This window comes from Heloderma suspectum, chromosome 4, assembly GCF_057233095.1.
Source record: "Heloderma suspectum isolate Gila_16-S chromosome 4, 16-S_ref, whole genome shotgun sequence".
NCBI lineage: Eukaryota > Metazoa > Chordata > Lepidosauria > Squamata > Helodermatidae > Heloderma > Heloderma suspectum.
Window position 1 is genome coordinate 160,463,939 of NC_139461.1, and position 13,999 is coordinate 160,477,937.

Consider the following 13,999-nt stretch of genomic DNA (forward strand, 5'->3'; position numbering starts at 1 on the left):
AAAATTTTGCAAGAAGCAGCTCATGATCTGAGCCACAGTCAGCTCCAGGTCTTGTTTTTACTGACTGTATAGAGCTTCTCCATCTTTGGCTGCAAAGGACATAATCAATCTGGTGATCTGGGGATGTCCATGTGTAGAGTCGTCTCTTGTGCTGTTGGAACAGAGTGTTTGCTATGATCAGCGTGATCTCTTGGCAAACTCTATTAGCCTTTGTCCTGCTTCATTTTGTACACCAAGGCCATGCTTGCCTGTTATCCCGGTGATTTCTTGACTTCCTACTTTAGCATTCCAATCCCCTATGATGAAGAGGACATCTTTTTTTGGTGTTAGTTCTAGAAGGTGTTGTAGGTCTTCATAGAACAGATCAACCTCAGCTTCTTTGGCCTCAGTGGTTGGGCATAGACTTGAATTACTGTGATGTTGAATGGTTTGTCTTGGATTCATACTGTGATCATTCTATCGTTTTTGAGATTGTACCCCAGTACTGCTTTTCCCACCCTTTTGTTGACTATGAGTGCTACTCCATTTCTTCTAAGGGATTCTTGCCCACAGTAGTAGATATAATGGTCACCTGAATTAAATTCGCCCATTCTTGTCCATTTTAGTTTGCTGATTCCCAAGATGTCGATGTTCAATCTTGCCATCTCATGTTTGACCACCTCCAGCTTACCTTGATTCATTGATCTGACATTCCAGGTTCCTAAACAATATTGTTCTTTACAGCATCGGACTTTCTTTTCACCACCAGACCCATCCACAGCTGAGTGTCCTTTCGGCTTTGGCCCAGCCGCTTCACTCTTTCTGGCGCTACTTGGAAATTCCCTCTGCTCTTCCCCAGGAGTATATTGGACACCTTCCGACCTGAGGGGCTCATCTTCCGGCGTCCCCTTCATGGATCACTGCCTTGTTGTGGCGAAGGGGCTTGCGTAACTCGGTGAAGCCATAAGCTATGCCGTGCAGGGCCACCCAAGATGGACAGGTCATGGTGGAGAGTTCTGACAAAATGTGGTCCACTGGAGAAGGAAATGGCAACCCACTCCAGTATTCTTGCCAAGAAAACCCCATGGAACAAAATAAAGGTACCATGTAGTTATAAAGTGGGTATAATTGTGATAGTACAATATAAATACAGTGTGTTTGTTATAAAACAACAATTACCAGTTTTTGCAAAGGAATGAATCCATTCTGTCCCTTATAGAAGAATGAATTTAGATCTGTTATTGTCTGAACAGGAAGCATTTTGGATCTACCAACTCTGTTCTTTGTCTCCTGTAGGACTAAATGACAGAATGGACTTAATCTATATTTCTGTGAATGATAAGCGGGCCTGGACTTAAAAGTTATCTATGGATCTCTGATACTTAATATGTTTTGCAAGTGAGAGTCCTTCTTGGAGAAAGCATTCAGCTGCCCTCCATGAGTAAGAAATGTTGGTTTAATGGAGGAATTTTTGGCTTTAAGTTGGTTTTGATGAAGTAATGAAATGGGATATAATCTGGAGATCTCGTCAACGAATAATAACAGCTGTTCCACCAACTACAATTGTAATCGGGGGGGGGGGGGTTCTTAATAATTCTTTATTAGTTTTTAGTTTCATATCACAAAAGAACAATATATCAAGAAATCAACAGTGTTCACTAGCTGTACTGATTAAACATGAATAAACGTTCTCAAATCCTGGACATTATTGCATGAATTTCTGATTCTTTTTCTTACAGTCCCTTTTCCCTCCCTCCCTCGACCCTCCAATAACATCCACCACCTGAGTGATCCCACCTCAGGACCAACTCAGGGGAAAAAAACCCCAGACAGATAATTAATATTCAAAGGAAAGCAAAAGGGGAAAATAACTTAATAAGAGTGGTTAATCAAACAGTTCCACATGTGGCTGCCAGATCAGGAGGCCTCTGTCCTCTTTCATCAGGTGTTTAAACAACAATTCATGGGAGGCCAAAGATGACGTGGCCTCACACCATGCTTCAATCCTGGGTGGGTGTTTTGCCTTCCACGCCTGGCGCACCAATCTTTTAGCCACTAGAGTCGCCCTTAACAACCAGTCCATTAGTGGTTTGCCACTCTTCCATATTGAAGGCCTGAGTCCTAACACCACTGTATGGCCTAGTATGGCAAAATCTAATCGAGGAGTGAATTTGATCCTTTCAGTCACATTCCCCCAGAACGGTTCCAGAGCATGTGCATTAGAGTCCCTTTCCCTTTTTGACATGTCCAGCAAACAGGAGAGTGACTTAAATTCTTCTGGTACAGTTATTCAAGTGTCTCGTAGGCTCTTAGAATAATATTTTGTTGGATTAATCTTAATTTCAGATCTAGGGTGCTTTTTTAATTTGTGCTCTTAGGGTTTGCCAAACTGATTCTGAAAGTTGGCACTCTTGGCCAAGTTCAGTGTTCCATGCTTCCCTAATAAGAGGAAGATTAAACTTCTGGAGTTTTTTTTTAATTGGGTGTTTTTTAATTGGGTACCACTAGTGTTTGCTAAGGGAGGGAGGACGCTGATTGGAGGACCGTCCATGGTGATGGGAATTCTGACACTGAGAAGGCAGCAGGACCAAATTTAGCTCTGAGAGCATGTTGCAATTGTAGTAGCTGCCACCTAGCTATGTGTGGGAGGGGAGCTGTCATTGATAGATATTCAAAATTTACAGAATTTTGGTGCTCCTCTATCCACTGGTTTAATGAAAAAATGCCTGCTGTAAGCCAATGTCTCCAACATATTTGTCTATGCCCTACAACTATGTTGGGATTGTTCCAAAGCGTGAGATCCACATGAGAGTGAGGGTCAAATTTCAGTGTCAGTCCCAGTTGGCACATGTTGGCAGAGTTGGTGACGACCAGGGCGCACGTAGAAGGAGCCCAATGCCTGTAATGCAGGCATGGGTTCCAAAGCTTGCCCCTCCACCACCACCCAGATAGGGGTTTCCAATCCTTTTGGTTCAGACCAGTGCAATGCCTGTGTTAAAATATGGGCAGTGTGGTAGGTGCCTGGGTCTGGCAGACCGAAGCCTCCCTCCTGCACTGAGAGTCTCATTTTTGCAATAGAGAACCTGGCTCTTTTTCCTTTCCATAAGAACATTCTAAATAATTTATCCACAAGATTAAAATAGGTTTTAGATATTTTGAAGAGGATTCTCCTTAGCATGTAAATCAGCCCGGGGAGGATATTCATTTTAATGTTATTCACTTCAGCCCACGAACTTAATCAGAGTCCCTTCCATCGTTCAATGTCCAGTTTTATTTGCTCCATTAGGGGATCTAAGTTATATGGCATTAAGTTATTTAATAGTTTAGGGATGGAGAGACCTAAATACTTGAATCTTCACTAAGTTTAAATCCCCATTCCAAATAAATTGTCTTGCTATGTGGGCTTCCTAGGGGCATAACCTCTGATTTCTCCCAGTTCATTCTGTAACCTGAGGCTTTTCTATATTGGTTTAGTGTGGAAATTAGCTTAGGGAGGGACTTTGGAGTGTTGGAAAGGGACACCAGGGCATCATCCGCATACAATAATAATTTTTGTTCATTGTCACCCAGTCTAATCCCTGTGATTTCTGGGTTCGCCCTCAGTGCACAGGCCAATGGTTCTAATGACAAAGAATGAGGGGGACAGTGGGCAGCTCTGGTGCGTCCCTGTTTCTATGGGTAAAGGTTTAGAAGTCAAGCCATTGGTTAACACTCTCGAGGTGGATGAGTGATATAGAATATTAATCCAATTTATAAACTCAGGGGGAAATTGAGAGGCTTCTAATGTTTTAATAAGGAAGTCCCAGGAGACCCAGTCAAAGGCCTTCTCGGCGTCTATGGCAATTAGGGCACTTTGTGGTGCGTCTGGTGGGGTAGAGAAAATCAGGTCTATAACTGTTCTTATATTATCTGCTCCCTGTCTGCATCGAATGAACCCTGTTTGATTAATGTGTATTAGACTTCTAATGATGCCCTGCATTCTCTCCGCCAATATGGCTGTTAGGATTTTTAGGTCTACATTAATGGGGGAAATAGTCCTATAGTTATTGACCAACATTGGGTCCCTGCCCCCCTTAGGGACAATAGAGATTGCAGCCCCATATTGAGAGTCTGATAGTCTGCCCACAACAAGGAGTTTATGTATGTGTCCAACAGCCTGGGGGGGGGGGTGTCAGTGTCTCTCCCACGCTGTATACCACTTCCCTGGAAAACCATCCAGGTGTGGTACTTTACCTGTTTGTATTGAGCCCATCGCTTGGTGAACTTCCTCTGAAGATATCGGTGCCTGCAGAAGTTCCTTTTTGGCCTGAGTCAGGGTGGGGAGGTTAAGGGAGTTCAGGAAAGGGCCTGGATCTGCTGTAGTACTTGCCCCTTCTTTCATGTATAGGTTTTGATAATACAGATGACGTCATTGATTTTTCCTGAATCCATTGTATGAGAACCATCAGGTAAACTGATACTTGGGAATGCCCTCTGTGAAGTGTTTAGTTTCAGTTTATAGGCTAGGAGCTTTCCTACTCTCCCGATTCCCAAAACTCTTGTTTAGTGCATTGCATTAAAAACCCTGCTTTTAGGGCATGGAGCTTGTTAATTTCAAATTGGGTTCTCTGCATCTTACGTAGTAAAGAGGGGGTGGGCGATGTGTTCTAAGAATCTGTTAGAGTTCCCAGCTCAGTCTCAAGCTCTTTAAGTTGCTGTTATAATTCTACCCCTAATATAGGACTTGTATGTATCCCAGAGAGTTAGTTGGGCTGAGAGTGATCCCTGATGTAACTTTAAAAATTCCTCTGTTTCCTCTTTCATCTGTTGTATAAAACTTGGGTCATGGAGTAAAAACGTATTTAGCCTCCATGACCGGTTGTGGGGAGGGGAACGTTTAAGTTGCAATGGCAATGTTACTGGTGCATGATCTGAGATAATGATACTGTCTATTTTTACCTCCCTCATTAACGGGGCCATTGTGCCAGACAACAAAAAATAATCTGGTCTAGAAAAATTATGATGTGCTCCTGACAAAAAGGTATATTCCCTGTCTGAGGGGTGGATAAGTTTCGAAGGGTTGATTAGTTAAAAATCACGTATATAATCCAGTAGAGCTGCTCTCATGCTTGTTTGTGGTTTAGTTGGCAGAGGGGTATTTCTATCTAATAAAGGGTCTAGAATTTCATTAAAATCCCCGTCTCATAGAATATTGGGGGGGGGGGGGAGACATAGCAACTATCTTATTAACACATTCTGTCAACGTCTGTACCGAATCAACTTGTGAACCATATAAATTTACCAGAATTAAGGATTGCCCCTCTATACCTGCATCTAGCAATAAATATCGGCCCATTGGGTCCCCTACAATTTGATTGATTTGTATGTTCATGTTTTTTCGGATCAGTATTGCCGCCCCTCTCTGGCTTTTTTTGAGGAGCCAGCTGCATACACTTCCCCCACCCTCATGGACCGGAGCCTATGTGCATCTGAAGGGAGCAGGTGGGTCCCTGCAGAAATGCTGTCTCTGCATGGAGCTTCCGTAGCCTTAACACCTGTTTATGTTTATGAGGGGAGCCCAGACCTCTAACGTTCCATGTTATCACTTTAAGCATTTGAGATGTGTAAGGGTATGACAATCAGACAGAATACCTTGCCCGTTGCATTGGAGCTAGGTGACAGCCAGTCCCCTGGGGGAGCAAAGTCAGAGAGGCCTTGATGCCAATGTGAATCATTTCCTACGACCAGGAAGGCGTGACTGATCCAAATATAGGATGCACATACAGGAGGCGAAACCCCAGGACAGATGTTTTATTGCTTTCATGACTGCATGTTGAGAGTGGCTTTCTGCATGTAGCTACTTGGCTCCATATGTGGAGTGGAAAGAAAATGTAAATAGGTTAACACCTACATAATGATAAAATAAATTTTTCAACAAACCCCTGCACCTTAACAAGGTATAAGACAAAATCCCCAAGTACAAATAAAGCAATGGAACAAATTCCATGCTGTACTCTCCCTGCTCCTCCTGGTAAGAACAGTAACTTCCTGGCTTTCCAGGTGCGAAAAATGAGCCAACCCCCCTTTGCCCCCCACCACACCCTATTGCAGAGTTCAAATGTCTCAGCTCTATAAACCTCCTGCTGATCATAGAAACCCCATGTTTAACAAGTTGCCTAACTCCCTCATATATAATTGAGCAGATATACCCACCCCATGGAAAGGAAAATAGGCATGGATTTTTCCATGCTTCCCTGGGTAAGTCCTCATGGTCAGGTGAAGGGAGGATAAGAGCCCCCCCCCCCCCCCCGATGTTCAATAGAATATTTGTTGTTAAGGGAAAAGGGGGGGAGTAGAAAAATTCTTTTTCAATGTAGCCTCATCTATGGGGCTGAGTATTCCTCTTAAAGTCATGCTCTGGGTGATGCCCAGAGTACTCAACAAGAGGGGCTGTGTATGTTCCCTGCCCTCAAAGTCATGAAAGATATTAAATGCATGTCTTAATAATTCCTTTTCCCATTCTTTTCCTTCTGTTCTTTTTCTTTTTTTCTCTTCTTCTTTCCTTTTTTCCTGCCTTGCCCTCCGTTCCCTTTCCCCCCCTCATCTCCTTCCTTCTCTTCCTCCCCTTCTCCTTTCCTCTTTCTGGTTGTTAGTATTGTTGTTTCTTCTCCTTCCTTGTTGTTCTTCTGGGTAGGGGCGCTGCGGGTCCAGACTTAAAATATAGTCCTCTGCTTCTGCCGAGGAACGAAATGTGCGTATCCTCTCCCCTTGCTGGATACAGAAGATTGCTGGGAATCTTGTGAAATGTTGAAGGTTGCATTCACGAGCCATTGCCCGTGCTCCCATGAAGGCTCTCTGTTGGTCTACTACCTCCTTGGCAAAGTCTGGGAAAATACTTATTCTGTGCTGGTCCACACCCCAAGTTAATGGAGCTTGCTCTTTTGCCTTCCTCAGCAAGTCATCACGTACTGGATGCTTCAGGAGCTTGGTAATAAATGGCCTGGGCTTGTTATTATCTTGGGGTGGTGGTCCTGGAGCTCTGTGTGCTTGCTCAATGTCCAGTTCATAGTTGTCTGGGAGGTGTGGGATTTCTCTAAGTAGGGCCTGTATAAAAGTGGTCAGGTTACCCATTTCCACTCCTCCTCTGACCCCCACCACTCTTTGATTATTGCATCGAGAGTGCCCTTCTATATCCACTAATTTTGCATTTGGTTTGTTCCCTCTTCATCTTATCCACCGTATTCTCTAATGCTGCTACTCTGTCCTCTGCAGAGGCTATTCATATTTCTCTTGCCTTAATCCTAGTGCCCAGAGTAGTCAAGGAGGTTTTAATATCTTCCACCTCAATTTTCAGAAGGGCAGCATATGATTTCAGACAGGATATGTCTGCTGAGATTTATCTCAACAATGTTAAGGGATTCCCCCTCTGCAGAGAGATTTGAAGTGTAAGTGGAGTCTTTTTGAGTAGAGGTGTCCAAGGGTGGTTTGAACGGAGTTTTGGCAGTAGATTTTCCCATGTTAAAGTGGGGCCAGTAATGTAAGTACAGGTCTCAATGTATTATTTATTATTGATTTTGGTGTGGTTCCAGTAAGATATCACACGCCAGGAAAGGTTGAATTGGGAGGCTGAAGCACAGAGACCAATAAGCAGATATGGCCAATCTCAGAAAGAGAAGGGAAAATATTAGGGAGGCTACCAGTCTGAATCTTATCTAGCAGACAGGAGAAAAGGACTGAGCAAAAAGAGGGGACTTTCTCTACTATTATAAAATGCTGGGCTTTCTGTTGTCCCAAAGTGTGTGTGTGTGTGTGTGTGTCGGGGAAGGTCTTTTTCAAGTATGTCCCCTTCATGTAGCGTTTTCTCTAGGGGTGGAGTAGGGTCCCCTGTCCTGTGGGTTTGTTGTTGCTCTGTGCTGCTAGGGATCCCGTTTCAGCCTAGTCGTTTCTAAGGTGGCTGCTGGGGTGCTATACTTGCTCGTTTATGCTTGATGGCCAGGGGACGTTGATTCAGGAGTGCTGTGCCTCAGATGTAGGAGGTACATCAGATGGATCCCTCTGATTTTTCCTTTGCTTCCGGGGAGCAGAGCAGGGGGCAGATATGGCGAGGCCTTTCTGCAGTGGAGGTTCATAGAATCATAGAATAGTAGGGTTGGAAGGGGCCTACAAGGCCATCGAGTCCAACCCCCTGCTGAATGCAGGAATCCAAGTTAGAGCATCCCTGACAGATGGCTGTCCAGCCTCGTCTTGAACGCCTCCAGTGTGGGAGAGCCCACCACCTCCCTAGGTAATTGGTTCCATTGTCGTATTGCTCTAACAGTCAGGAATTTTTTCCTGATGTTCAGCCGGAATCTGGCGTCCTGTAACTTGAGCCTATTATTCCGTGTCCTGCACTCTGGGATGATCAAGAAGAGATCCTGGCCTTCTTCTCTGTGACAACCTTTCAAGTACTTGAAGAGTGCTATCATATCTTCCCTCAGTCTTCTCTTCTCAAGGCTAAACATGCCCAGTTCTTTCAGTCTCTCTTCATAGGGCTTTGTTTCCAGTCCTCTGATCATCTTTGTTGCCCTCCTCTGAACCCCCTCCAGTTTGTCTGCATCCTTCTTAAAGTGTGGTGCCCAGAACTGGACACAGTACTCCAGATGAGGCCTAACCAGTGCTGAGTAGAGGGGAACTAGTACTTCCCGGGATTTGGAAGCTATGCTTCTATTAATGCAGCCCAAAACAGCATTTGCCTTTTTTGCAGCCACATCACATTGTTGGCTCATATTCAGCTTGTGATCGACAACAATTCCAAGATCTTTCTCGCTTGTAGTGTTGTTGAGCCACGTATCCCCCATCTTGCAACTGTGCATTTGGTTTCTTTTTCCTAGGTGCAGAACTTGGCATTTATCCCTATTAAATGCCATTCTGTTGCTTTCTGCCCAGGTTGTCGGGCTTAAGAGGCCTGCTGTGCTGTTTTTCCCCCTGGACTGTTCCCAGTTTCTGTGGAAGTGCTTTGAGCCAGATGAGTTTCAAACTTGTCCCCTCCCTGTGTTCAGGGGGTCTTAGGGATCATGGGTGGGGTTTTGTGGGATAGATGCAGCCCAACAGAGGCAAGATTATGCTGCATTGTCAAGCATGGGTGGGAGCAGCTGTGGTTTGCTTCTTAGCACTTCACCTTCTTCACCGGAAGTCAGCTGTAATCGTTTAATAACAATCATACAATATTTATATTGTACTATCACAGTTATACCCACTTTATAACTGTATGGTTCCTTTCTTTATCTTTTGTACTGATTGTGTTTTGGGAACCTTCTCCTTTGGGTTATTGCACTGTATAACAGCAACAGACTTCATAATGCATCCACATAGTAATCTCTTCCATGTTAATGATCTATGTTTTCTTTGTATATTTTATGTGTAAAATTGACACAGCAAGTCTTAACTTTCATATCTTCTTGTGTAATGTAGAGGGATCTTGTATGAAAATAAATTTGAAGGTACATAACAGGAGAAGCTGAAATTTTCTCATCTTCACTGCAGGATAGCCTCTAAATTAGAGGTCTGAAGCTGGATGTCCTTCTGAGGGTATTTCTCCTGTACTAACGAGAGAGGGCAGTTGCACCTTTTTTCAAAGAATGAATCTGTGCCCATGTTGCCTGAATCTTTTGTTATTTTTTCCCAGGGCTTGAGAATATGCAGGATGGGCAGCACAGAATTGCCTTTTCCTGTTTTAAGCTGGCTGCAGACCAGAACTACAGCAAATCTCAGTTCAATATGGGTCTGTGTTATGAACATGGAAGAGGCACCAAGAAGAACCTGGCCAAGGTCCTCCAATCCCTTTTATATTACTTGGCCTGTATATTTATTCTATATGCAGAATACTTGGGAAAGAGCGCATTAGTCAGCTAGGTAGTGTACAGCATGTATTGGGACACATGGATATGTTGAACAATTCCAAGACATTTGCATTATCCCCTGAGGAATACCTGCCTTCCCTGTCATGAAGGTGTGCAAAATAGGAATATAGAAGTTGCCATGTGTGTACAGCACTGCAGATTATATAAGGAGAGAGAAAGAGGGCTGTAGCTCTCAAGTGTACACCAATCTCTCTCATATATACCCACAGAGACCATTACTGTGCTAGCATGTGCTCACAAGTACATTTGTCTCGCTATTGATGAATCACAACCCAAAAAGTGACAGCGGGATACCTGCCACAACTCATTTCACACATTGGCTTTGTAACCCCAGGAATGAAAATATGGCTGTAATGCTGTTTGCAGTGCAGCAGCCTTAAGGGCCATTGGGGATTGGGACACTCCTGCCTTGCCTGGCATATCCTTGTCTTTTTGAGTAAATGCACACCTTTAACTTAGTGTATGCCGGTACCTCTATCTTCCAGGCTATCTGCCCTTTCTTCTTATGACCTTGGCTGCAAAGGACAACCCTTCACACTTTCATATGCTTAGGGCAGGGGTGGAAACCTCTGGCCCATGGAGCTGCATGCGGCCTATGGAGCTGCACCAACAGGACCCCCCCTCCTTGCCCCCTCAGCAGCATAGGCTTAAAAATTGCCGTGGGGGGGGGGGGGCTTGCAGCTTAGGAGGAAAGGGTTCAACTTCCCCTCCCCATATTGTGTGACACACACACCCTCCCCCATTGCAGTTATGCTTGGAAAAAGCTTTCCATTGGTGCCCAATGCTATTGCCACATGGGAACAATTGGGATTGTATCTGGAGAAGGAAGCCTTGACCCACTCAGTTGCACCCCCACACTGTAATTAGGCTTGGGAAAAGCCTCCCATTGGAGCCAGTAGGCTTTTCCCAAGCCTAATGGTGCTCTGTGTGTGTTAAATATATAGAAATGTAATAAATAAATGTATGTATGTGCATGTAGGGTGGCCTGACCCTCTTGTTTATGGGAGGAGATGCCCACCTGTGGCATGCAGCCCCTGGAATGGAATGCAACCCTGGGACTTGTCTGAGGGCTTATAGAAAACCACTTTCTCCCATATGAGCCTGCCTGGGTTTTATGACCTTGGGGGAACGCCCTTCTTTTTGTAATGTCACTTTCAGAGGCACATGTATTTGCTTTATCGTTTTAAACAAGTTTTTATTTTAACATTTTTCATTCCTATGATTGTTAGAAGACTTGAGTGCCATTTTCATGGTGGAAAGGGAGGGTACAGAAATATATCACCTCCAGTATCAGCCTCTCAATACCAGTGGCTGGGGAACTATTGTGCTCATGTCTTGGTTGTGGGCTTCCCATAGGCATCAGAATGCTGGACTAGATAGGTCTGATCCAGCCTGGTGGTTCTTGAGTTCTTACACTATACAAGCGGCAGAGTTTTCATTCAAGATAACTGTATTAAATAGATAGAATTCAGGGTTACGTGGGAGACTCTTTTTCCCTGTAGGCAGTTAGTTCCCAGTTCCTAGCAGTTCTCTCTTGAATGGAACTGGGGGTAACATGCCTGGCAGTTTTCTTCTGAATGGTCTTGGACTGAAGCAGGGAAGGAGGGACATCTGCTGAGGAAGTTAGTTATCCTTTGTCATACTTGTCACATGAGGCGGCACACCCCTTCTCCAATTATGCTCTTTGTTCCTAGGCAGTCCTCTACTATCAGCGGGCAGCTCACCAGGGGCACACCAGGGCCCAACACCGCTGTGCTAAGTGGCTTCTCTACCGCTATCCTGGAACAGACAAAGATGGCAATGTACAGGAAGCAGTGGGTTTGCTGGATCAGGCAGCCATTGCGGGGCTGACCCAGGTGAATATCAGCTAGCAGGGTTCTGGTATAGTGCTCAAAAGGAGAAGTGGGTCTCATTAAGGTGCTGGCAGTTATAGGTAACATAGAATGCCTTCCTTTGTTCCTAACAGTTTAGCTTTGTCTGTGGCATGATTAGATGAGGACATGCCCACCTGGTTTCTCTTAGTCAGTGCATTCTAGTGCAGGTTGGGCATCTACCTGCTACTTTTGCTTTGTGTTTGACCAGACAGCATAGTGAGATCAGTAGGGTTCTATGCTTCTATCCAGCCTTTATTCTTCCCTGGCACCCACACCTCAGTTCACTAAAGCAAATGGGCCTGTATACTGCACGATCTTGTTAAGTAAAAATGAGCACTGTTGGCTGGGCTTTTCATTTTAATTACTTAGTCAAGCATAGACTTAACCAGGTTTGCCACATCTCACCATTTTTAGTGGGCACTGCATGCCAACAGAGTATATCCCGAATCAGAACTTAGGAAGAAAGAAGGCAGTGTTGACAGCTTAAGCATTGTCTCTGACAGAGATCTGACAGTTCTCATCTCTTGGAGGCCAGCAGGCCATGTTCAGGCTGCAGCCAACTTCTGTATTAGGGGTTCTTTGTCTACATGACAGTTGCCTGCTTCTCTGAGATAGTTACTCATCATAGACACAATGTAGCTAGAGCTTAAGTGCTTTAAAAAATAATAATAAACTTCCACTGGTGCATGGAGAAATGTAAGCATGTGCTTAGCTCTTCCATTGAAATAACAGGGCTTCATGCATGTCTAAGCACTTAATGCACTTCCTAAGCACTACTTGGAGTTCTGTTCCATGGGATTTATATCAAGGCATGTGTACTTAGGATTGCAACCTAAAAGTGCTTAACTTTGGCTAGATCATGGTCCTTTTGCTCTAATAAGAGTGCCAGGGAAGGTTAGATGCCTGGTATGAAATGTTAGCGAACACTTTTCTTTGTGGCAGACACAAGCCTGTCTTGGGGTGCTCTGTCAGAAGGGTATGCATCCTGGCAAGCAGAGTGTGCAGAAGTACTTGCATATGGCAGCCAAGGGTGGGGTAAGATATTCTTTAGAATAAGCCTGCTTTCCAGTTTGGGTGGGTACATGCAACAGAAAAGCAGTCAGACCAGTGCAGAGGGTCACTAAGCAAAATGTTTGATGTTTGACTGATTCACTTATTAATCAAACACTGGGAATGATGTCATCAAGCATAGGCAGTCATCTCCAACTTTTCCAGAGTGATCCATGCCTGTGATCACACTATCAGCATATGTGTATGCATCTGTCTTGTTTCAGTATTAGTGGAGTATTAATAGAGAACACACTATTTATAAAGCATCTATGCCTAATTAACTGTCAACTAGAAAAGAATATCAGAATTCTATACTCATTATCAAATTCCAGATATTTATTTAAAGTATTTTTATCCCACTTCTCAGCCAAAAAGGCTTCCGGAGTGGCTTACATGCAGTCAGTAAAACAAGACAATCCCTGTGTGGAGGATTACAATCTAAAGACATCCAAGAAAAAAGGGATGGGAAGGGAGAAACGGGAGATGTAGTCTTTCAGTAGGGCTGGTGAAATGGCTCTGTTTCCCCTGGGCTGGGGGATGCTGGGAGTTGTAGAACTTTTTCTGTCTAAACATGCATAGAATTGCACACTAAATCATTTTGCTCATACCAAATAAACCATCACATTACCTTGGGAACATGGAAACCTAGTGGTGCAGCTCCTTTCCATGCCAAGAGAAGGCCATGTGGGAGCAGTTCATGCCGTGGCTCTTCCAAATAAAGAACCATCCCCCCCAAACTGAACTAAGCAGCAGCACTGCTGCATAACAGAGTAATGTGAATACTGGGTCTTGGTCTCCAATATGAGTGCGCACACACACCCGGGACTGCTCATGGCTACAGTTCTAGAATTTGTAATTCTAAGAATTAGATCACATATCAGGCACGTATGGTTGCGTTGATATTTCTAGTTTATACATAGGCTCTTAAACATGCGTATTTGCATGTAGGATTCCTCAAGCAGGTTTCATTTGGGTGTTGGCTATGAGAAGAGCTTTGGAGTTCCTCAGAACCTGCTGAGAGCTAGAACGCATTACCAGCAAGCAGCTGCTGCAAACTACAAGCCTTCACTGGAGAGAATAGAAGCAATGACACAGGAGGAGATAGCAGGTACTGGGCTTGGGACTCATGGCGAAGGGATGCGGAGCCATGGTGAAGGGATGCAGAGCCATGGCGAAGGGATGCGGAGCCATGGCGAAGGGGTGGGGAGAGTGTGGGAT

General features: G+C 44.4%; 1 protein-coding gene across 1 annotated transcript in view; it reads left to right on the top strand.

Moving 5' to 3' along the window:
* The window catches only part of DELE1 (DAP3 binding cell death enhancer 1), a 36,712-nt gene that overhangs the window by 20,884 nt on the left and 1,829 nt on the right, over positions 1–13,999 (top strand). Inside the window, exons 9-11 of the mRNA XM_084851597.1 lie at positions 9,623–9,765; positions 11,552–11,713; positions 13,730–13,889. Coding sequence (XP_084707723.1) covers positions 9,623–9,765; positions 11,552–11,713; positions 13,730–13,889 — 465 coding nt within the window. The remainder of the gene's footprint in view (positions 1–9,622; positions 9,766–11,551; positions 11,714–13,729; positions 13,890–13,999) is intronic.